This window comes from Oncorhynchus keta, chromosome 20 (genome assembly GCF_023373465.1).
Source record: "Oncorhynchus keta strain PuntledgeMale-10-30-2019 chromosome 20, Oket_V2, whole genome shotgun sequence".
NCBI classification, from domain to species: Eukaryota; Metazoa; Chordata; class Actinopteri; order Salmoniformes; family Salmonidae; genus Oncorhynchus; species Oncorhynchus keta.
The window spans coordinates 11,045,074-11,070,307 of NC_068440.1; the positions used below are offsets into that span (position 1 = coordinate 11,045,074).

Consider the following 25,234-nt stretch of genomic DNA (forward strand, 5'->3'; position numbering starts at 1 on the left):
TACACTAGTATGACACTCCAAATTGAGCCCAGGTGCATCCTGTTTCCATTTATCATCCTTGAGATGCCACTACAACTTGATTGGAGTCCATCTGTGACCAATTCAATTGTTTGGACATTTAGAAATGAACACACATGTGTATATATATGGTCCTAAAGCTAACATTGCATGTCAGAGCAGAGACTATACCATGAAGTCTAATTTACTATCTTTAGAGCGCCAAGATATAATTGTGATGAGGCATATACAGTATCTGGGGAATGGTGTAAAAACTATTTGTAGATTGTTGAAAGTTTCCAAGCACACAGTTGTCTCCACATTGGGAAATTGAAAAAATATTAAAGTACCCAGACTCTGCCTAGAGCTGGCCGTCTGACCAAACATAGCAACCGGGAAAGAAGGACCTTGGTCAGGGAGGTGACAAAGAACCCAAAGAACAGAGTTCCTTGGCTGAGACTGCAGAACCTGCCAGAAGGACATCAGTGTCTACAGCACTTCACCAATCAGGGCTTCATGGGAGAGTGACCAGATAGAAGCCACACTTGAGAAAAAGGCACATGACAGCACTTCTGGAGTTTGCAAAAAGATGTGAAAGGCTCAGAGCATGAGGCCAAAAGATTCTGGGGTCTAATGATACAAAAATGTAACTCTTTGGCCTGAATGCAAATCTATATGTCTGGAGAAAACCAGGCACAGCTCAGGGTAGCCTCAGGGTAGCCTGACTTGCCTCGTTAAATAAAGGTAAAATAAAAAATGTGCTTTCCTCCAGTTTTGGAACACAGTTTATCCCATCTTAAATTTGATTATTTACATTAAAAAATACCTAAAGTTGTTTGAAATGTTTGGACAAAGATTACGGGTAATTTATGAGATATTTTGTGGTCATGTTGCGTGAGTTAGAACCAGTATTTTTCTGGATCACACGCGACAAATAAATTGACATTTTGGATATAGAACGACAGAATTATCGAACAAAAGGACCATTTGTGATGTTTATGGGACATATTGGAGTGCCACCAGAAGAAGCTCGTCAAAGGTAAAGCATGAATTATATCTTTATTTCTGAGTTTCGTGTTGAGCCTGGTGGATTGAATTATGATTGTCTGTGTTTGTTTGGTGGGGTGCTATCCTCAGATAATCACATGGTTTGCTTTCGACGTAAAGCCTTTTTGAAATCTGACACATTGGCTGGATTAACAAGTGTAGCTTTAATTTGGTGTATTGCATGTGTGATTTCATGAAAGTTTAATATTTATAATTAAATTTTGGTGCTCTGCCATTTCACCAGATGTTGTCAAATCGATCCCGTTAACGGGATTTGAGCCATAAGAAACAGGAAGATTACTGTGCATCGAGGACAGTAATCGTGTCAGTAATCGACGTCGAGACAAATATTGTTTGGGGACAACGGCGTCAAATGACTCACCATTTGACCAGGAATCCGCTCAGCACCTTGGAGTTCTCGCGCGTTGTGAATCGCGTGGCATGTACAGATCAGCAGCGCAACTGCCTGACCACTGTGGAAGTTACCGTGAAATTCATCAGTGTATCGTTTCTGCTGTGTTGTGCACTTTCTGTCTGTTGGAGTAGAGGCAAGATTACCAGACGTCCTGTCGTTGAAAACACGTGACTCACACGAGCATAAACTGGTAAATTAGGTTAGGGATCCTGGCTATGATTCAAACAGCATAGTCATTTGATAAGGCTAAGAGAATAACTTAATGCTACGAATCAATTGTCTAGTATAATTGTTTAATGGTAAGAGTATGATGATTTTTATTATGGTCTCGGCCCCAATATAGCTGTCATTTTCACTCTTCTATTCTAGTTCCAAGATAGGGGACAGCTTCAGAGGGAATGGTCTTCCTTGGTTTTGAGAAATTCCTGGAGTATGTCAACGTTTAACGTTACGCAGAAAGCGAATCACAATTATTGTACATTATGGTCTGTAACTAACCACAGGCTTAGGCCTATCTTATCTGCTTCACAGAGCTGCTTTTTTGTTGAGCTGTTTAAAAAAAAAAATAATTAAATATGCAGTTGGACAACTTGTTTTCAGTAGCCTAACCCTGTCTCCTTTCCTAATTTTTGTATTTTATAAACCAAGGGCCCAATCAAAACCTTTAACCAGGTTCCTGGGATATACCAGTTAGGCCTACAAGCTTTGAGTAGGGCTCCAAGTTTCTCTAGTTGCCTTCAGTTTGATTCTGTGGTACTAGAGCAACATCTAGTGGTTACTCGGAAACCTACACCAACTTCAGTGCCCTTGTTTGGTTATTTCAATCGCTCACAAACAAAATCAACTTTGTCATTTACTTTTCTCTTTTAGTGCAATTCCAACATGAGCAAGTTCTGTCAAAGATGGAGCTCAACATGGCCACATTTTCTGCTGTACAAGAGCATCAAAAGAGTCTGTGGAGCTCAATCTAGATTGCCCATGTCAGTTGTGCTGTTTTGTCTCCCTCCAACTGTATTGATAACAAAACTGCACATTTTCAAGTGAAAAATACAATGAATGCTTTCCTGGTACATCAAAGTGTATTGATACGAATACTGTAGGCCAAGTTGACTCCGGGAAGCATCTTTTTCATATTCTACTTGTGTTGTCGATTATATCCCTGAAAAGTGGACTTAATTACAACAAAAACCCAGATTTTTCCAGATTTCCCCCCCATTTATTTTGTAATCTGTCAGCTGCTGAGGTTTGAAAACATCTTACACCTTTCCTAAAAATACATTATTCACAGTTGAAATGTAAATATGATAATCATTACTTTGAACAAATCTGGGAAATCTTGGCAATCACTAAGCTCAGAGACCAACCAACGTTAAAAAAAGAGATTCACAATCAGTGGAAATCCAACAGTTTTTAAAATGAATGTGTGTCGTGTATATTGGAAACTCTATAGCCTATCAAAAACACTAGTAGTCAAATGTTAGTGTTTGCATTTAGAACCATGTCTGCAATGGAATCTCCAAACACACAAGATTTCACAACATAGTGATTGTAGACGTTCAGTAGAACACCAATACTGAAACTTGGAAATATGAAACCCACGAAGGTGAAAACAGCATTGCAGCATGACACTCTTACTCCAGTACACGGTAACACTATGCAAACCCAGCCTCTTTTTTTTAATGTAACCTTTATTTAACTAGGCAAGTTAGTTAAGAACAAACTCTTATTTATGCCCACATAAGACTGATTTTTGATCCATTCGAGTCACAGACCTAGTTATTAGTCCATGTTTCCAAGTGAGACAGGGCATTTGACACTATATTATATTCTTGGTTCTCTCAGAGAACAGAAACATGTGCCAGAAACTTGTTTGGCATTTGTCAGACAATTCTGTATACAGGCTAAAAATAAATAAATTCAAACGTAATTAAAGAACCATGTATGTGGCTTGAACAAATCCATCAATTGTCCTCTACTTAGAATGCAGCCAGTTCCCAACGTTCATCAATTTCACAGACTTTGTCAGAAGAGCCATTCCCTTTAGGGATAATAATTCCATTGACAAAACGCCAGACACTGTTCATCATTTGTCCTTTGGCAGGTTATAATTAGGGCTGGAGTTTCATTCTCAATCTTGATTTCATTTTCATTTCTTCAATAACAAAATTTAGAAACCGTTTTCCAGTAAGCCTGGCCCATTGTCGGATATACCGTTCTCCAGACCTCCATGCTGTTGAAATTCAGTGGCTCTGTTCATTCTTAAGAGTTTGAAATGAGCTGAGCAACTATGTTGAGGTCTATTAGTCTCTTCACTCTGGTGTACTGTGCTAGATGGACTCAATCTGCCTGCGGACTTTCTCGGAGGCAAGCCGGTCCAGCGAACGTTGCCTAGCGACCACTACGAGGGCGGACAGTATGGTAAGGCCCAACATGGCTCCCTCAAACTTCCAGAAAAGGTGTTCCTCCATCAGGGTAGAGCGGCAGCTATGTGCAGGAGGGAAACAAGAGTCTTTATTATGGAAATATTAGCTTGACTGAATAGTATTTCTGATATGTAAAAATCATAAATAGATCTTCATTCAAACTTAAATCAGTCTGTGTAGTACTCTAAACATTTGAGTTTGTCTTCTGTAATCTATGATGAAAAAGTGCTCTAGAGCGTACTTTTTATTATTAGTCAACTGTTTACGCAGGTTAATTACATCCAATTCACACAAGATCTGGATCCAACCTGTCAAATCAAGAGATCGCTTGGCATCACAGCAACGATCACAAAGAAATGTCAATAGCAGCTGTAGGGACTCACCTCTTGTACTCGTCTTTATTAGACTTGGTGCAGTTGATCCTCTCCACGTATCCCGTCTGAGTACATGCTGCCCATGACTTCTAGAGTGAGGACAGGATGGTTAAGGGTGCCTAGTCTACCAACTGACAAATGATGCATCAAACACAAAACAGTGTTTTAATTACAGTAATGTGTTGGTGGAAGGTGCAAGGCAATTTAATGGGTTTACACCGAATTTACAAGTCCAACAGAAAAGTTGGGGAGAGGGTTCTATTTTGGCTGGGAAGCATCCTAAACCAGATAACAATACCAGTCTTCTCTTTCACTGAGCTATCTCAAAACCCGTCCACTTTAAAATCAGATATGAGTATCTAAGTTTCTCTATAGCTAACAGTTAAAAGGCCTTGTTGCAGCTTGAAATCCACTGTCATAAGCAACCATTTGGACTGTGAGGTGGCATAAACCATGACTACATTCATGGCATACATTCACATCACCCAACAATAAACCATTAAGCAGAGAACTATTGGAGGATGAAAGGAAAAGTCGGCAGAAGTGTGGGGAGGGAGATGGACAAAGAGAGAGATCTCACCGACTGGAAAGCGTTACACTGGGAGCATTCCACCGCAACCACAAACTCCTCCATCTGCCAACAGGGGGTGGTTACCGGCCTGGCCACTAGAAGACAGGCAAAACAAAAAGCCTCGAATCAGTATCTGAAAAGGGCTGAGAATAGTTTTGACAGAAATTGTGCTTAATGACACGAACAGAGGCACACATTTTCTTATCCTGACAGGAGTCAAGCAAACTGGAGCTTCTACTGGAACATTGATATATGTTGCAATTAGTAGATGCACATATCAGCCCCACGCACAAACATTTGCTTCTCCGTGAAACATGTTGCTAACTTGCTATACTAAAAATGTATGAGCACTCTCATTTGTGTTTGCAGCACCACATCAATCCTGTACTCAAGTTCTCCAACTCATTCTTAAATACAGATAAAAGTATAGTACCTGTGGTCTTCTCCTCACTCAGCAGAGCTGCACCAAACACTCTGAAAGAAACAGTAATGACAGTTAATGCTTTATGCTCTGCATTTCTTCAGAACTTATCAGCAAGAAGTACAACACCAGTACACTCACCTGAGAGACACCAAACCCCAGAAGAGTGCATGCAAAGCCAGGACTCTGGGCCTCAAGCACAACATGGGGATTCTGCAATCGCTCTCCATCCTCCCCATGCAGGTGTGTGAGATGTGTGCCACAATTACAACCAAGGCTGGAAGCTTGTCATAGTGGAATTATCCTCTATGGTCCAAAATGGCTGATACCTGTCACACAATCAAATGACCACTAAGAGACAAACAATGGGCAAGGGCGATGCTCATGTTCAACAACTAAACACCTCTTTATCCCTTTTATAATTAGCAACCACTAAGACACTGTTTAAAGGTCAAAGAAGCTTATCTAGTTGCCACTGTTAATCTCATTACATGTCCAATTGAAGCATGCTGGTTCAAGTTCAACTGTGTCTAGAGCTGGACCTCAGACCTCCGTCTTCCAGTCATTTAAAACGACCCCCCCAACAGTAACAGCGTAGGTCGACTGTGGACACCTAAAGTTACTTCTGTGGGGAAGGTCTGCTGCTAAACAGCTGTAACCGACTTCATGATGAATACATTAGCCAGGTGTGGTTTATCCAGCAATTTATCTCTGAACTCACCAGTGAATGAGACAATGCAGTAAATATTTCAACAGTCAACTGGACTTCAACCTTGATCTCATCTTTCCAATAGCGATATTAGGTAGCCCCTTAACGTTGTGAGCAAAGCAGATAACGCGGGTCGCTTTTAGGGAGTGCAGTTGTGGCCAACCAACGTTAGCTGGCTAACAGCTGGAAACAGTTACAACGCTAGCTAAGTTAGTTAACTATTATCAGTTATATAGTGAGAAGATGGCATACTAGCACACTTACCAAAAGCCCTTATACAAATGCTGAAAGCATTTAACGTAAAAACCACGCCTGACCAATGTATGCATCACGAAGCTAGCTAGCTACATGTTAGCTAGGTAACGTCAATAGTAAGCTGGGTTCTTTTTTTGACAACGTGAAGGTAATAATTCGTTTAGGCACTAACTAACCAAGTTAGCTACATGACATACCAAACCAGATGATTAGCAGCTGGCTGTTTTGTTCCAAATAGTCTGGCTAGGTTAACTACTTACTCTACGTTAGCTAGTAACAACGTTATATAGTGAGAAGATAGTTAGCCAGCATAACTCACCAAAAGCCCTTCTCATACACATACGGAAAGAATTTAACATAAAAATGTACCCTTAGATTACGATATTATTCGTTGCAAAACAAACCTTAACAGATGTCGAACAAATTGTTGGTGTGATTAGGTTGCTTTTTCTTTCAGTTCCGGAGGAGCCGTCCAGTGGAGAAGAGCACAGCCATTTTGAGTCATGTTGTAAACGCTGATGAATACGCACGTCATCAAATGCGTTGCACCCGTTCCCAGTACCGACAGCGCCCCCTAGCACTCTTCTTGAAAGCAGGCCTTTAATTAACTGTGTCTAGGTCTGCTGCTAGTGAAAGAACTGGAAAACAATTTATATGACAAATGATGTTGGATAACTGAAATGACTAGGGGCCCGGTCTGCCCAGATGATGACCAACTCCACTCTATTACACTTTCATTCAAAGGTATCCTCTGGGCACACATTGGCCTTATGTATAATATTGCTCTGTAGTATCTAACTTGATATTTGATCATGTAAGATCAAATGTAGGCCTACTTCATTTCCAGTTGACCGTAGCCAATGCACGTCCCAAATACCTGCCCTTATGAAAAAAATATATTGCTGTCGGGGTGCAGTATAACTGCAGTACACTGTAGTATAACTGTATTGAGAGTGCAGTGTAACTGCAGTATGCTTCAAATACTGCTTCCAAAAGAACCGCTTTTTTACTGCATTAATTTTGCAGTGTGTCTGCAGTTACAGTGCACCATAACTGCTGTTCAACTGCAGTTATTCTGAAATTACTGCATCCAAAATACCACAGTTGACAGCAGATACTGCACTTTTAACTGAAGTTTCAAAACTGCCATCTTTTTTTTGTAAGGGTAATACATAAGCAGGTACAGCAGATTATTGGAGATACAGGTCCACTGTGTCTCCAATAATGTTATATACTGCTAGACCATGGCTGTGTCTATTCATAAACAATGGTAGATACTATAATGGTAGATATAATATATAACTATAATGGTAGAAACAATGGTATATACTAGATTCTATAATACAATTATACCAGGTTGGTTGTGGCCAATGATTTGGAAATAAACTCACAAAAGAGAGGACTAAGTGATAAAAAAAAAGGAAAATTGTTCTATGGTGAGGTTGTTATATAAATCTATAATAAATTAGCCATAGTTAACCTGTAAGAAACTATAAACAGGCATTTTGTAACAACAATATAATTACAACGTCGTCACAATGTCATGGGACACAACACTCAAAACCACATATCCCATATCCACAAAGTTGTTTTTGTCTGTGATGAAAAGACTAAGCATGGGTCTTGTAGTTTAATTTTGTAGTTTACACGCCTCCCGCTTCTATTAAAGAACAACATATCCCACAAAGCGCTTCGAAATGACGTGAATAAAGTCGTCCTTCTCGGCTTGCAACTTGTTCTCTGGGGGCTTGTGTCAAGTTAATTGTACACTAATTGTGATCCATTATGTTTATGGCAGGTACAGGCAACGGGGGCTGCGGGGTAGGCCAGGGGCCAGGCTCTAGTTCTGGGTCCTGCAATCCGCGAAAGTTTAGCGAGAAGATAGCACTCCTCACCCAGCGGCAAGCTGAGGACACCGCAGCCTTCCAGGAGGTTATGATGGACATCACTTCCACCAGGGTGAGTCAAGAGTACAGGCCTACGCGCTTTGTGTTGATAAAACTTAGAGTAACCGCAAAGCCGTGAAAAAAAATCAAACGTCAGTGATGTTGACCACCAGACAGTCAGGGGACTTTGTTTTTACTTTTCAGAGACGCAATAAATCCCAGGCCATATTAAGCAGCGCGCTCGATTTTGCAATATAGAGACTATCACCGCAAATAGTCTATACCCTGGTTGACAAATCTCAGTTTAATCCAAAGTGTCGATATAATTTAACTTCAAAACACTCTAACTGTAATCTTTAAACATAATATATGCTTTATATATACTTATACCACATTTATTTCATGCGTATAACACCTGTTGATTTGCCATAGAGCTGCATGGATTGCAGGCTTCCCACAACCTCCAAGGCAATACTTACACATTGCAATCTTGGGGTAGCCTGCATAGTAGATTTGAACAATGTAAATATGTTAAGAGTTATGGGCTATGTCCTCACGTCGCTATTCATGGGGGTGTCTATTAGGCTAGGAGTGTGCTGATTTGTTATTGTGTCAATATTAAATATAATTACTATTCTATTTCTATGGGAGTGTGTGTCATTGTCCCAGTACACAGTTGGAGTGCTACAACCTCAGAGTTCAGTGAGTGTATTAAGTAGTGGATAATATGATACTTTATGTTATCGTTTTGGAATCTAATTGCCTTCTGTGAATTTGACTCCAGCTTTTTCCTGGGGGTGTAATAAATATATGTTTGAAACATGGTAAACGTATGTGTAAAGTGCGCAAGTTTGCGTTCCCCTATTCTGCGTTATAGAGCGCACTGTCCATGTTATAGCTGGGCTACATTGCACCTCAATCTTCAATGTTGTGAACACAATGCAGAATCCTATTGAATAAGCCTCTGGTGTCGCAACCTGGTCTCAGAGCATTTTGTATTATTCTGTATGTAAATCTGGGACACTCCATTTAGTATGATATGTTACGTTATTAATTTCTGGATGTCCATCACCTATTTCGTATGACATGATACAAATTACAATTGGTATGATATGTTACGAATTTGCAAAACGTACAATATGTTATGAATTTGCAAAACCTACAATATGTTACGAATTTGGGAAACGTATGATATGTTACGAATTCAGGCTAGGTGGCAAACGTTAGCTAGCTGGCTAACATTAGCTAGGCTAGGGGTTAAGGTTAGGTAAAAAACAATTAAAAAAAATATTTCACCTTTATTTAACCAGATAGGCTAGTTGAGAACAAGTTCTCATTTGCAACTGCGACCTGGCCAAGATAAAGAATAGCAGTGTGAGCAGACAATACAGAGTTACACATGGAGTAAACAATTAACAAGTCAATAACACAGTAGGAAAAAAAAGGGGAGTCTATATACATTGTGTGCAAAAGGCATGAGGCAGGCGAGTAATTACAATTTTGCAGATTAACACTGGAGTGATAAATGATCAGATGGTCATGTACAGGTAGAGATATTGGTGTGCAAAAGAGCAGAAAAGTAAATAAATAAAAACAGTATGGGGATGAGGTAGGTAAAAATGGGTGGGCTATTTGCCGATAGACTATGTACAGCTGCAGCGATCGGTTAGCTGCTCAGATAGCAGATGTTTGAAGTTGGTGAGGGAGATAAAAGTCTCCAACTTCAGCGATTTTTGCAATTCGTTCCAGTCACAGGCAGCAGAGAACTGGAACGAAAGGCGGCCAAATGAGGTGTTGGCTTTAGGGATGATCAGTGAGATACACCTGCTGGAGCGCGTGCTACGGATGGGTGTTGCCATCGTGACCAGTGAACTGAGATAAGGCAGAGCTTTACCTAGCATGGACTTGTAGATGACCTGGAGCCAGTGGGTCTGGCGACGAATATGTAGCGAGGGCCAGCCGACTAGAGCGTACAAGTCGCAGTGGTGGGTATAAGGTGCTTTAGTGACAAAACGGATGGCACTGTGATAAACTGCATCCAGTTTGCTGAGTAGAGTGTTAGAAGCAATTTTGTAGATGACATCGCCGAAGTCGAGGATCGGTAGGATAGTCAGTTTTACTAGGGTAAGTTTGGCGGCGTGAGTGAAGGAGGTTTTGTTGCGGAATAGAAAGCCGACTCTTGATTTGATTTTCGATTGGAGATGTTTGATATGAGTCTGGAAGGAGAGTTTACAGTCTAGCCAGACACCTAGGTACTTATAGATGTCCACATATTCAAGGTTGGAACCATCCAGGGTGGGGATGCTGGTCAGGCGTGCGGGTGCAGGCAGCGAACGGTTGAAAAGCATGAATTTGGTTTTACTAGCGTTTAAGAGCAGTTGGAGGCCACGGAAGGAGTGTTGTATGGCATTGAAGCTCGTTTGGAGGTTAGATAGCACAGTGTCCAAGGACGGGCCGGAAGTATATAGAATGGTGTCGTCTGCGTAGAGGTGGATCAGGGAATCGCCCGCAGCAAGAGCAACATCATTGATATATACAGAAATGAAAAAAGGGTTAAGCTTAGTGTTAGCCAAAAGGGTTAAGGTTAGCGTCAGGGGAGGGGTTAGCTAACATGCTAAGTAGTTGCAAAGTAGCTAAAAAGAACAATGGTAAAAAGGTATACCCAAATGCGCTTCAGCACAGCTTAAACGAAAAAGGGGGGATCAGGTGCTTGACTGAAGGACTTGAAAATGCAAAAAACATCCCTTACCCTATGGGAGAATAAAGAGCACTCTGTTGCTGCATAAACCGGATCGATTTATTGACGGGACAAACAAACAATAGGCCTACGTTTTGGCATGAATTGCCTTCATCAGAGTGGCCGATGAAGGTGAACCATGCCAAAAGCATAAGCGATTCATGCAAAAAACGTAAGCCTATTGTTTGTTTGTCCCATCAAAAAATGTATCAGATTTACACAGCAACTGAATGCTCCTTTTTCTTTATTATTTTGGATAGTCACCAGTTAAAGTATCCTGGGATAAGGAAGGTTTTTGGATAAAAATAAGTAAGTAGCTGAAAAGTTGCTAATTAGCTCAAATGCTAAAGTTGTCCGTGATGAGATTAAAACACGTAAGCCTTGGGTTGCTAGATATTCGGGTTCCACCCTAGTTTTGTTTTTTCCTTAAGTAACCATCTGTCTTATGTAACCATACCAAATGGAAAAAACATATCATACGAATTTGAGTGTCCTGGATTTACATTTACTATGTTACGTTTAGTCAATGAGACCAGGCTGGGTGTCAGGTGCAATGAGTTGCAGCCCACTGCTCTGGCTTGAAATGGAGGAGCCGAGACTTCATGGCACTTGTTTTAATGTAGATCTTTGACCTCTTGCATAGCCTACACTTTACATATCATTAATACCCTAATTCGACATGTTACCTAACCACCATGCAACACTATCCTTAAAATAGAAGACAGTAGTCAGCTACACTTATTTGATTTTTTTAACCTTTATTTTACTAGGCAAGTCAGTTAAGAACAAATTCTTATTTTCAATGACGGCCTAGGAACAGTGGGTTAACTGCCTGTTCAGGGGTAGAATGACAGATTTGTACCTTGTCAGCTCAGCGATTTGAACTTGCATCCTTTCGGTTACTAGTCCAACACTCTAACCACTAGGCTACCCTGCCGCTGGTTTATTACATGTTGGCTTTTGAAGTATGCCAGGGTATTTCTCCTGCAGTATCTGATTTCCATGTTCATGCCAAGGGTTGGCAGTCAGGGGGTATTCTTTCCGAGACTGAGCCAACAGTAACCTTGACTCACTCTTATAGTGTCACTATATACGGAATATACTTTGTCTCAGTTTTACAATTACCAGTAATTCCATTATTCAAGTGAGACTATTATAACATTGACTGTAAATGCCATTAGCTTTTTCTGGTAATTAACCAAATGAAACTAGTTGTTGTCTTTATTCACTCCTCCTTTATCGGCCAACTCTTTCCGGGTCTCAGATTCAGGTCCAGAGAGCGCGGCAGGCCAGAAGCTTTGGCACCTATTACGGAGGCTCCCTTCCCAATGTCAACCAGATTGGGAGAAGCACCTCAGATGTACAGGTGAGAGTTATTACTAACATATGACTTTTAACTACATGACTTACTATTTACAACCATTTGTCTATTTATTAGCCTATTAACGTACATGTAGGCTATAGCAATGGTTATATGATGTACAGTTGAAGTCGGGAGGTTTACATACACCTTAGCCGAATACATTTAAACTCAGTTTTCACAATTCCTGACATTTAATCCTAGTAAAAATTATCTTTCTTAGGTCAGTTAGGATCACCACTTTATTTTAAGACTGTGAAATGTCAGAATAATAGTAGAGAGAATGATTTATTTAATATTTTATTTCTTTCATCACATTCCCAGTGGGTCAGAAGTTTACATACACCCAATTAGTATTTAACAGCATTAACCTTAAATTGTTTAACTTGGGTCAAACTTTTTGGGTAGCCTTCCACAAGCTTCCCACAATAAGTTGGGTGTAACTGAGTCAGGTTTGTAGGCCTCAAACCTCGCACACGCTTTTTCAGTTCTGCCCACAAATTTTCTATAGGATGGAGGTCAGGGCTTTGTGATGGCCACTCCATTACCTTGACTTTGTTGTCCTTAAGCCATTTTGCCACAACTTTGGAAGCATGCTTGGGGTCATTGTCAATTTGGAAGACCCATTTGCGACCAAGCTTTAACTTCCTGACAGTTGTCTTGAGATGTTGCATCAATATATCCACAGAATTTTCCTTTCTCATGATGATATCTATTTTGTGAAGTGCACCAGTCCCTCCTGCAGCAAAGCACCCCCACAACATGATGCTGCCACTCCCGTACTTCACGGTTGGGATGGTGTTCTTCTGCTTGCAAGCCTCCCCCTTTTTCCTCCAAACATAGCAATGGTCATTATGGCCAAACAGTTCTATTTTTATTTCATCAGACCAGAGGACATTTCTCCAAAAAGTACCATCTTTGTCCCCATGTGCAGTTGCAAACCGTAGTCTGGCTTTTTTATGGCGGTTTTGGAGCAGTGGCTTCTTCCTTGCTGAGTGGCCTTTCAGGTTATGTCGATATAGGACTCGTTTTACTGTGGATATAGATACTTTTGCACTTGTTTCCTCCAGCATCTTCACAAGGTCCTTTGCTGTTGTTCTGGGATTGATTTGCACTTTTCGCACCAAAGTACGTTCATCTCTAGGAGACAGAACGTGTCTCCCTCCTGAGTGGTATGATGGCTGTGTGGTCCCATGGTATTTATACTTGCGTACTATTGTTTGTACAGATGAACGTGGTTCCTTCAGGTGTTTGGAAATTGCTCCCAAGGATGAACCAGACTTGTGGAGGTCTACAATTTTTTTTCTGAGGTCTTGGCTGATTTCTTTTGATTTTCCCATGTTGTCAATCAGAGAGGCATTGAGTTTGAAGGTAGGCCTTGAAATACATCCACAGGTACACCTCCAATTGACTCAAATTATGTCAATTAGCCTATCAGAAGCTTTTAAATTCATGACATAATTTTCTGGAATTTTCCTTGCTGTTTAAAGGCACAGTCAACTTTATGTATATAAACTTCTGACCCACTGGAATTGTGATACAGTGAATTATAAGTGAAATAATCTGTCTGCATAAACAATTGTTGGACAAATTACTTGTGTCATGCACAAAGTAGATGTCCTAACCGACTTGCCAAAAATATAGTTTGTTAACACGAAATTTGTGGAGTGGTTGAAAAATGAGTTTTAATGACTCTAACCTAAGTGTATGTAAACTTCCGACTTCAACTGTAGGCTACTGAAAGTCAAATGAACCCTTGATCTGTCTGACTGTTAGGTTCAGCTCCCCTGTAGTCCAGACAATGGCTGCCCCATAAGACTTCACCCAATGGCAGAGCGGACACAAGGAGAGGGGCGGCTCAGTTTCCCAGTCAGGCCAAACAGGAGACATGTATCCTTTATGCTCAGTCAAGGGCAGGCAGTGACGGGTCACTTAAAGTGACAAAGTGAAGTGAGGTCACTGCTAGTGTAACAATGTCTGTATTGCTTAGTTGATCCCATAGGACAGTGGTCACCAACCAGTCCAGCCAGTCCTAGTCAATCACCAAACATTTAATTTAAAAAACAACGATAAAGCCTTGCGTTCCTATTTTCGTATTTGTTTCGTGCTGTTGACGGTAGGTGCACTTGATTCAGCAGCCCTAGCGCCGGGAAGGCAAGGTGTTCCCATTTTGAACCATTTCATATCTATGGAAGGTAGAACTCCGCCTACCCGGCAGGCCCAGCCTGCATTGTAGATAGCAAATCAAGTGCACCTATAGGCCAATCAGATAGCTCAGATCACTGTGTCCCAAAAGTTTCCTCGCGCCATAGACTGTAAAAAGAAGCCTCAAACGCACAGCGAAGTTGATCATGTGAAATTTCAAAGCTTTTAAAACCATGACTAGAGAGAGACTCAATGAATATAGCAAAGAGCTGCTGTTTTCATGAGTAAATTCATGTTTAAGTTGTTATTCAGCACTGTAAACACTTTGTTCAAAAGCTTAATAAGCCATAAAATGTTTGTTTCGATAAAATTGCGTTATTATTTGCGGCTTGTGTCTTTTTTAATATCGAGGAATATTTCACTTTCTCTGGTCATAGGACTAACAACATGAATTGGTGCACAAGGCAGAAGTAATGCAGTTCGACTTAAGTTTCGCCATCAGCTGGAGGACTGTGTCCCTTTTCTCAGCGGAGGGAGAGAGAAGGGACAGGAAGTCCCCTATTTGACCTAGATAGTTTGTGTGTATGCATCGATATGTAGGCTACGTGTGCCTTTTTAAAAATGTATGTAGTTCTGTCCTTGAGCTGTTCTTGTCTAATGATGTTCTGTATTGTGTCATTCTGTATTATGTTTCATGTTTTGTGTGGACCCCAGGAAGAGTAGCTGCTGCTTTTGCAACAGCTAATGGGGATCCTAATAAAATACCAAATACCAATACCTCCCCTCAGACTGAGCATCAGATGCAGGCCTTCAGTCCAGTAAAAAAATGTTTTTCACAAGTAATACATTAAGTGATATATTACCAGTGTGATCATATACCTTATATACCATTTATTTGAAATATAACTTCAAAAGGGTCTGAGAAGAACAACATTGTCAGGGAAATTCAAGCGTCACCAATATGCAGTGATAAGGTATTGGGCCTATAGCCTACTACACAAACCTCATTGATACATAACTGTTTTCAATGGGTTAATGTTGTATAGGTTTGTGTTTTTTAAGTCATGTTTTTATTTATTTTTTACATTTTTTATTTTATTTAAATCTGAGCGGTAGATCTCGGCTTGCATTTTGACTTAGAAAGTGATCTTGACTAAGAAAAGATTGGTGAACACTAACATAGGACTGGCTGTGATTCATAGTTGGCTAAAGCACAAACAGAAGCTATTAGGGCTAGGTTTTCTAATGGTCAATGCTAACGTTAGCCATTTGCTACTCTAGTAAAGTAAGCACACAGAAATGATGCTCGTCCTCCATGCACTCCAGATATCTGAAGTGCATGGAGGACGACAGTGCTAGACTTGGACTAAAATAGGGGCCTGTGCTCATTTTGGGTGCCAGCACTGTTTACATTTAGGTGCAGGAGCTCCACAATACATTTGAGCTAATATTCTAGAAGAGGAACAGGAGCTCAAACAGTAGTAAAATGGTGGTGCCAGTACTCAGTTCCGGTGAGCTCCTGCCCAAGTCAAGCACTGGAGGACGACCATAAAAGTGGATGTAAAGCAATAGTTATATATTGCAATAAATATATTGCAATAAAGGGGTGAACTATTGCCTTAAATCCACAGTAGCCTACTTCCTGCCTATTGCAAGATGATCAAACATCTATTGTGTGTAAAAGCGGGCTGGGGTCAAATGCCACACGACTGTTCTTCGGCTGTCCCCATTTTGGTTCCAGGTAGAACCCTTTTGGGTTGTAGGTAGAACCATTGTTGGGTTCCATGTAGAACTCTCTGTGGAAATGGTTCCATCTGGAACCAAAAAGGGTTATTACATTTACATTTAAGTCATTTAGCAGACGCTCTTATCCAGAGCGACTTACAAATTGGTGCATTCACCTTATGACATCCAGTAGAATAGTCACTTTACAATAGTGCATCTAAATCTTAAAGGGGGGGGTGAGAAGGATTACTTATCCTATCCTAGGTATTCCTTAAAGAGGTGGGGTTTCAGGTGTCTCCGGAAGGTGGTGATTGACTCCGCTGTCCTGGCGTCGTGAGGGAGTTTGTTCCACCATTGGGGGGCCAGAGCAGCGAACATTTTTGACTGGGCTGAGCGGGAACTGTACTTCCTCAGTGGTAGGGAGGCGAGCAGGCCAGAGGTGGATGAACGCAGTGCCCTTGTTTGGGTGTAGGGCCTGATCAGAGCCTGGAGGTACTGAGGTGCTGTTCCCCTCACAGCTCCGTAGGCAAGCACCATGGTCTTGTAGCAGATGCGAGCTTCAACTGGAAGCCAGTGGAGAGAGCGGAGGAGCGGGGTGACGTGAGAGAACTTGGGAAGGTTGAACACCAGACGGGCTGCGGCGTTCTGGATGAGTTGTAGGGGTTTAATGGCACAGGCAGGGAGCCCAGCCAACAGCGAGTTGCAGTAGTCCAGACGGAAGATGACAAGTGCCTGGATTAGGACCTGCGCCGCTTCCTGTGTGAGGCAGGGTCGTACTCTGCGGATGTTGTAGAGCATGAATCTACAGGAACGGGCCACCGCCTTGATGTTAGTTGAGAACGACAGGGTGTTGTCCAGGATCACGCCAAGGTTCTTAGCGCTCTGGGAGGAGGACACAATGGAGTTGTCAACCGTGATGGCGAGATCATGGAACGGGCAGTCCTTCCCCGGGAGGAAGAGCAGCTCCGTCTTGCCGAGGTTCAGCTTGAGGTGGTGATCCGTCATCCACACTGATATGTCTGCCAGACATGCAGAGATGCGATTCGCCACCTGGTCATCAGAAGGGGGAAAGGAGAAGATTAATTGTGTGTCGTCTGCATAGCAATGATAGGAGAGACCATGTGAGGTTATGACAGAGCCAAGTGACTTGGTGTATAGCGAGAATAGGAGAGGGCCTAGAACAGAGCCCTGGGGGACACCAGTGGTGAGAGCGCGTGGTGAGGAGACAGATTCTCGCCACGCCACCTGGTAGGAGCGACCTGTCAGGTAGGACGCAATCCAAGCGTGGGCCGCGCCGGAGATGCCCAACTCGGAGAGCGTGGAGAGGAGGATCTGATGGTTCACAGTATCGAAGGCAGCCGATAGGTCTAGAAGGATGAGAGCAGAGGAGAGAGAGTTAGCTTTAGCAGTGCGGAGCGCCTCCGTGATACAGAGAAGAGCAGTCTCAGTTGAATGACTAGTCTTGAAACCTGACTGATTTGGATCAAGAAGGTCATTCAGAGAGAGATAGCGGGAGAGCTGGCCAAGGACGGCACGTTCAAGAGTTTTGGAGAGAAAAGAAAGAAGGGATACTGGTCTGTAGTTGTTGACATCGGAGGGATTGAGTGTAGGTTTTTTCAGAAGGGGTGCAACTCTCGCTCTCTTGAGGACGGAAGGAACGTAGCCAGCGGTCAGGGATGAGTTGATGAGCGAGGTGAGGTAGGGGAGAAGGTCTCCGGAAATGGTCTGGAGAAGAGAGGAGGGGATAGGGTCAAGCGGGCAGGTTGTTGGGCGGCCGGCCGTCACAAGACGCAAGATTTCATCTGGAGAGAGAGGGGAGAAAGAGGTCAGAGCACAGGGTAGGGCAGTGTGAGCAGAACCAGCGGTGCTGTTTGACTTAGCAAACGAGGATCGGATGTCGTCGACCTTCTTTTCAAAATGGTTGACGAAGTCATCTGCAGAGGAGGATTCAGGAGTGAGGAGAAGGTGGCAAAGAGCTTCCTAGGGTTAGAGGCAGATGCTTGGAATTTAGAGTGGTAGAAAATGGCTTTAGCAGCAGAGACAGAGGAGGAAAATGTAGAGAGGAGGGAGTGAAAGGATGCCAGGTCCGCAGGGAGGCGAGTTTTCCTCCATTTCCGCTCAGCTGCCCGGAGCCCTGTTCTGTGAGCTCGCAATGAGTCGTCGAGCCACGGGGCGGGAGGGGAGGACCGCGCCGGCCTGGAGGATAGGGGACATAGAGAGTCAAAGGATGCAGAAAGGGAGGAGAGGAGGGTTGAGGAGGCAGAATCAGGAGATAGGTTGGAGAAGGTTTGAGCAGAGGGAAGAGATGATAGGATGGAAGAGGAGAGAGTAGCGGGGGAGAGAGAGTGAAGGTTGGGACGGCGCGATACCATCCGAGTAGGGGCCGTGTGGGAGGTGTTAGATGAGAGCGAGAGGGAAAAGGATACAAGGTAGTGGTCGGAGACTTGGAGGGGAGTTGCAATAAGGTTAGTGGAAGAACAGCATCTAGTAAAGATGAGGTCAGCGTATTGCCTGCCTTGTGAGTAGGGGGAAGGTGAGAGGGTGAGGTCAAAGAGGAGAGGAGTGGAAAGAAGGAGGCAGAGAGGAATGAGTCAAAGGTAGACGTGGGGAGGTTAAAGTCGCCCAGCACTGTGAGAGGTGAGCCGTCCTCAGGAAAGGAGCTTATCAAGGTATCAAGCTCATTGATGAACTCTCCGAGGGAACCTGGAGGGCGATAAATGATAAGGATGTTAAGCTTGAAAGGGCTGGTAACTGTGACAGCATGGAATTCAAAGGAGGCGATAGACAGATGGGTGAGGGGAGAAAGAGAGAATGACCACTTGGGAGAGATGAGGATCCCGGTGCCACCACCCCGCTGACCAGAAGCTCTCGGGGTGTGCGAGAACACGTGGGCGGACGAAGAGAGAGCAGTAGGAGTAGCAGTGTTGTCTGTGGTGATCCATGTTTCCGTCAGTGCCAAGAAGTCGAGGGACTGGAGGGAGGCATAGGCTGAGATGAACTATTATTCAAAGGGTTCTCCTATGGGGACAGTCGAAATAACCCTTTTCGGTTCTAGACAGCAAATTTTCGTACCATTGTTTGCCAACAGTAGGTCTATGCCTAGGTTTTTCTAAGGACACTGTGTGTAGCCTTAACACTCCGTCACAGACTGACAACTCTCCCTACCGCTCAGTTCATCTGTCTCCACCACCCGAGCCCAGCTGGAGAAGGTAACGGATCCAAACTGATATATTTAGTTCACTTCGTAATAAATATCTTAATACATATTTTGACTCTGATTCTGTCACACGAAAAGGAACTGGTCAAGCACAGTGGACAAAAGCCAACAGATGCACCTTCCCATCACAGCACTTAATAGGTGAGCAATGTATCCATGGTGTTTCTCTGCTGTTCTTCTACGCTCTTGCTTTCCCCTCTGAGATGTGTGCTCTCCTCCCCAGAACTAACTCAGACTCGGCCCTGCACACCAGTGTGAGGAACACCCACACAGGGGACCATTTGAGCCCCAACCAGCAGGCTTTAACCTCACGGAACAGACGTGGTGGTAAGTCCACAATGCCTCCGGTCGTATTGAAATAGTCATAGCATTGTGTTCGGTGTTCTTGCGTTCGTCCTTAGTTAATTATAGCGAATGCCTTTATTTTCTATGCCATGCGTTAATCCAATTTGATGGTTTCCTCTTTGTCAACTCAGTCTTTCCATATCCAGTGCCTCCGATTGAGGAGAATGTCCTAGAAGAGGGAAAACCATTAAGAAATACCAAGAAGGTATTATTCTCCTTTTTCCTGCCAATGTAACCATCCACAATGCTTCATATTTCCTATGCGAACGAACGGGTGCGATATTTCTCTATTGAGTCTAGCAGATGCGTGACTATTTTCCCCATTGATGTAGCTGATGTTTCCTTGCTAATTGTTTCTCATCCTAGTGTCCTGCACTTCCCACTGGAATCAAATCACGTAAATTCCCTGGTGTAAAGTAAGTTCCGCTTTTCCAAATGAATATGGTCAAAAGGAAAGTCAACCCCTGGGCCCTAGCTGAACCTCCCATCTTTCCCTCTTGTGGTTTTCCCCAGCATCCTGTCCTCGCCAGATCAGCAGTTCAGTGCTCTCAACGTCCCGTCCGCACTCAATGTGAGTGGCTCCTTGCCCGACCTCTCCAGCCTGCACCTCCCCTCCCCACAGCCAGTAGGTGTGGACCCAGACAAACCCACAGCCTGCAGCACTGGCCACCTACCTGGAACTCCCTCTCACCTTGGAGCCAGGGACCATGAATTTCCCTTGCCAGGTGTGTTTGTCTGTGTGCTAAGTTCTTACTGTATGTCGGTGCCAGTTGAGGTATGTTCACATGGTGATGATGGTGTCCATTTATTCTGTATTCTCAGGTTTGTCGTTGTCTCTCCAAGGCTCATACAGTAACCCATTGCTCCAGTCCTCCCACAGCATCCCCAATATCCAATCCTCTCTCAGCAGCCACTCCCTTTCCAGCTCTCTGAGCTCCACCTCCTTGAACTTCTCACTCAGCAACACTTCCCTGCAGTCATCCCCTAGCAACCAATCCCTCCAGTCCTTCCTCAGCAGTTCTTCCCTAAGCGGCCTATCCCTGCAATCCACAACTAGCCACTGTAGCTACAGCAGTGGGATTGGTGGATCCCGCTCTTGCTCCTCCTCTTCGCTATCCTGCTCCCCACGTCCAACGAGCCAGACGCAGGTGCCGCCGTCAAGGAGGCGGACTCCCCTCAGCCCACTGGTCGTTCCCACTGGTGGAGAGTCTCGCTGGCTCCAATCTAAACAGTTTTCACCGGTTGGGTCTCCAAAGTTATCTTCTATAACTCAGGTATCTCCAGAAAACTGGAATTTAAGTGACATCATTGTTTTCGTTAATACGATTATTTCATATAATTCCATATTAAGACAGTTTGATGTATTGCTCTTATTTAAATTCCAAGGGAGTTCTCCTGAACACCAACCAATTACCACAGGAATCAAGGCCACCAGGGTATCGTCACTGCCAACCTCAACACGAGGGTACTCCAGCAGCTCAGCAGCCCATGCATAGAGGCCTGCCACAGCGGCAGCATTCTCTGACAGAGGGGCAGCAGCAACCCAGGCAGGAACCGCAGAAAACGCCACCACCCCACGAGAAATCCAGGGATCTACAACAACGAGGTGTACATCAGCAGCAGCAGCAACAACAACATCCTCAACAACACCCACAGCAACAGCTCCCACAGACACACAATCTCCAACGAGTGGAATATCACCATCAACAACAGTACCAACACCCAAATCAAGTATATCAATGCCAGATCCAGCATGTCCAGACAGAAGGTCAGGACCTGGACACAAAACAGCAACGTCAAAATGGGTCAAACCAGTGTGAGAACTTACAGCAACAACACTTACATCAATTACAAAAGGAACAGCATCAACGACAACAAGAGCACCAGCAACAACAGAAACAAGTGTACCAAAACCTCCCACAGCAACAGCAAGAGAAGCAAAGGCAACAATACCAGCTGTACCCGCAACACCCACACCAGCAGAACCCACATCAGCAACAGTATCAACAACAAGCATGCCAAAGACAACCTCAGCAACACCAAGCATTTCGACAAGATGAGGTGCCTCAGCAGCAACAGCAGCTCCAGCAGTTTCAACCATACCAACAGCAGCAGCGGCCAAATGGCAACCAGCAGCAGCCACAGCAGCAACATCAGTGGCATCTCCAGTGTGCATACCCGCCATCTCAGAGCCTCAACTTGAGTGGGCAGAACATGTCAAACCCACAAAAAGTACCAACGATGCAGATGACTCGTAAGCATCAGACCCAAGTCCAGGGAAGGAGCTGGGCACACCAAAAGGTGCAAGGTCAGAAGGACCAGATTCAGTCGACCAAACTCTCCTCACAGATTAACTCCTTCATGGACAACAATCCGGACCTCTACAATGTGAGAATAACCCCATCTGTTTTCACTAGTTTGAGTTGGTTTATTTTGACTTTGTGTCCGTGTACATTTTGCACTTTTATCAGCCTTTTTGTTTTGTCTGTGATGTAGGCTATGTTTAGGGTCAGTTTAGGCTATGTTTAGGGTCAGTTTAGGCTATGTTTATGGTCAGTTTAGGCTATGTTTATGGTCAGTTTAGGCTATGTTTATGGTCAGTTTAGGCTATGTTTATGGTCAGTTTAGGCTATGTTTATGGTCAGTTTAGGCTATGTTTAGGGTCAGTTTAGGCTATGTTTAGGGTCAGTTTAGGCTATGTTTATGGTCAGTTTAGGCTATGTTTAGGATCAGTAAGAGGCTATTTGATGTTTGGTCTATCAGTAAGGGATGGTAATGTAGGGCCACACAATATGGGCAAAAAATGGAATTGCAATTTTTTTAATCAAATTCTGCAGTTTGATGTGCGATATAGATCAAAACACTTTGGTGAACTGTTGGAATAGAATGTAGAAGAAAAGTGGAAAACAGCATCGTTCTTGTTTGGAACAATCAGTTGAATGCATTTGACCTACCCATTTAACCCTGTTGCAGGAGAACGTACCTGTAAAACTTGTATTGTATTTTAGGTTTAAAAAGGCATTTGAAGTTTGTAATTTCCACTTTGAAATTTCAGACTTGATTTTCCCTTACCATAAATGTATCAACCCCTACAAACATGTCCATTAATTATAATCCACATCATAATTCAAATGTCCTGTTGATGCAGGATTATTCTCCTACTGTAGCAAACTGGCTCAAATCTGTATAGTGAATCTAACTGGGGAACTGTGCTGCTAGAGTGACCGGGTGCGGGCTTGTTGTGTGAGGGAAGCAGCCGCAAGATAGAAAAAACAAGTCAACTATCAAAACGGATGTATTGCATGCGATATCGATCTCTTGCGATATGGGTATTGCACATGTCAATATTGCAATTTCAATGTGCAGCCCTATTAATGGTTCACTCGCCCCCTTTCTGCTTTCTTAGGCCTCTTCCATACTGGATCATTTCCAGAATGAGTCCTACATGGGCCTACACCTCACACCCAGCCAGACTCAGGCGCTTTCCCAGCAGGTAACCTAAGACCTAAAACTGTAAATAATCTAACAGTATTGAAAGGACAACTCTATTTTACCTGTCAATTCATTCAGTGTCCATACTTTTCATCTAACGGTCTCTAATCTTTGTTGGTTGTCCACAACTCTGCCCAGCTGGGACAACTCAGTAAGGAGCCTCTCTGGGGAGATTCTGGGCCTCAATCTGTGGTTGGGAAAGATGGAGGGGTTTACTGTGGGATCCAAGTACCTCAGATGTCCGTCCACTGCCAGAACCAAAGCAGTGTGGACTGTCATAACATCCTTACGACAGGTAGGACCCACTCCTTCCCCCCTCTTATACTTTTTAATCGCTTGCTGCAGTTAAATAGTTAACATTTGGGGGAAGTGTTACCTTATTTTCAATTTACACAGGGTATTGTTTCATCCAGACAGTTACAAGTCCATTTCCTGAAATGTTGGACCTGGCAATTGAATCATAAACTTTTTTTTTTTTAATTGCCACTGTGATTTAAACCTTTTATAAAGCTTATCTTGTCTATTTTAAAACTTTGGGCGGGATTAAATCAGATTTCGGGTTACAGGCATTGCGGCTTTTAAAGGCAATTTCCGATTGAGCTGACATGTGCAGCATTTACCGTGAATGGGAACTCCACGTACGGGAGCATTACCTTTAAAAGCCATAATGCCTGTAACCCGCATTTGGGATTTAATCCCGGTCATAATCTTTCTCTCTTATCCACTTTATCTTTGTTTCCCATTTAATAGAGAAAACAGCTTTTGAGGATTTCTCTGGAGTTTTGCCCATGCTGGGATTTGATGCAGACCCCTTTGCCCTGGATAACCCCCTTCAGATCGATCCCCTAGACCTGGAGGAGCTTAACAAGCTGGCAGATGGAGACATGGTCGAGGACTCTGTGAAAGGACACTGCTCTAACCTACTTAGGTGACCTGGGGAATTGGATGCATCCAGGAACACTATTTTCAACTAAGATGGCGTTCTTGGTATCCTCTGATGGCAGCAATGTCAGTTGTAGATAAAGTACAGCCAACTATGCGTTTCAGGATCTCTCACTGCTGGACATAATTTGATTGGACATGGTATTTCTTACAGCATCCTCATGTGATTGGACAGGTCCCATGTCATGGGATTTGAAAAGCATGTCACTGGACATTGACTGCCTCACATGACTGGTTAGCTGACTGCACTTTTTCTTAGTTGTAATTTAATGCTTGCCTGCAATGGAAAAATGCAGCCAAGAGCTGGCATCATCTTCGTCTTAGTGTTAATGTAGTTGAATAATGAAAACAGATGTGTAGTTTGTAAAGAAAATATATATTTTGGAATACAATTATGTACATGTAAGTCGCTCTGGATAAGAGCGTCTGCTAAATGACTTAAATGTAATGTAATGTAAATGTACATTCTAACAGTCTGCCTTTTCCCCATCTCTTGTAGAGATGGAAAAAAAAAATATATATATATATATATAATCTAAAACAATATTGTGTATATAAAATGTGGCCAAGAAACCAGTTAGAGGTCCTTGTTGCTTTTTTAAAACATGTTGACATTTCTGTACCAGACATTGTTTAACAAAGAAAATAAATGAGCAGTAAATAACTTGCCTATCCATTTCTTTAAAAAAAAAGACAATTGTATGGATTGAGACAATACATTACCATTCAGTTAATTTAAAGGTAAAGTCTCCTCAAAATAAAAATGACCTGTGTATTAGATTGCATAATAATATTTCAGGTACTGGTGTTTTTGCATTACATTTTGCGTTTAGCTCTGAAATTAAGGTAACATATTGTTGCCTAATTGAAAAACACAGGTAAAAACTCCACAAGGTAATTTACTCTGTGATTACAACCTGATTATGAAGCATGTTTTAAATTCATTCCAAAGGAGAAGTTTGACCATTTTCTTTTGTGTGGCAACAATCAACACTGGGTGTCAAAGTAACATTAATTACAAGATCATACAAAACATTTTCTAATCCCATACCGATTTCTAACTTAATTTAGCTGACACATTGAAGCTCAAATAAACATTAATCAAGAATTTAAAACAAGCCTAAAACATATTTTAGAATGATCACATTTCAGTTTACTTTGAAGAGCACATGG

General features: G+C 42.8%; 2 protein-coding genes across 4 annotated transcripts; one reads left to right on the top strand and one right to left on the bottom strand.

The window, feature by feature from the left end:
* Nucleotides 1–1,744: 1,744 nt before the first annotated feature.
* LOC118399376 (protein JTB-like) lies at nucleotides 1,745–6,775 on the bottom strand. 2 transcript variants are annotated; one of them, XM_035795416.2, is made up of 6 exons: nucleotides 6,617–6,775; nucleotides 5,390–5,577; nucleotides 5,261–5,301; nucleotides 4,837–4,922; nucleotides 4,266–4,342; nucleotides 1,745–3,943 (listed from the first exon to the last, which is right to left on the bottom strand). In XM_035795416.2, the coding sequence occupies exons 2-6, from the start codon at nucleotides 5,485–5,487 to the stop codon at nucleotides 3,787–3,789; spliced, it is 459 nt and encodes a 152-aa protein (XP_035651309.1). In that variant the 5' UTR covers nucleotides 5,488–5,577; nucleotides 6,617–6,775; the 3' UTR covers nucleotides 1,745–3,786. The 2 variants fall into 2 exon arrangements, with proteins under 2 accessions (XP_035651309.1, XP_035651308.1); XM_035795415.2 differs by having other exon boundaries at nucleotides 4,266–4,345.
* Nucleotides 6,776–7,904: 1,129 nt separating this feature from the next.
* On the top strand, nucleotides 7,905–24,725 carry LOC118399377 (CREB-regulated transcription coactivator 2-like). 2 transcript variants are annotated; one of them, XM_035795417.2, is made up of 14 exons: nucleotides 7,905–8,171; nucleotides 12,100–12,201; nucleotides 13,972–14,085; nucleotides 19,213–19,274; nucleotides 19,361–19,423; nucleotides 19,506–19,609; nucleotides 19,759–19,832; nucleotides 19,994–20,043; nucleotides 20,141–20,352; nucleotides 20,450–20,901; nucleotides 21,014–22,015; nucleotides 23,034–23,120; nucleotides 23,258–23,414; nucleotides 23,870–24,725. In XM_035795417.2, the coding sequence occupies exons 1-14, from the start codon at nucleotides 7,998–8,000 to the stop codon at nucleotides 24,049–24,051; spliced, it is 2,835 nt and encodes a 944-aa protein (XP_035651310.1). In that variant the 5' UTR covers nucleotides 7,905–7,997; the 3' UTR covers nucleotides 24,052–24,725. The 2 variants fall into 2 exon arrangements, with proteins under 2 accessions (XP_035651310.1, XP_035651312.1); XM_035795419.2 differs by having other exon boundaries at nucleotides 21,047–22,015.
* The last annotated feature ends 509 nt before the right edge of the window (nucleotides 24,726–25,234 follow it).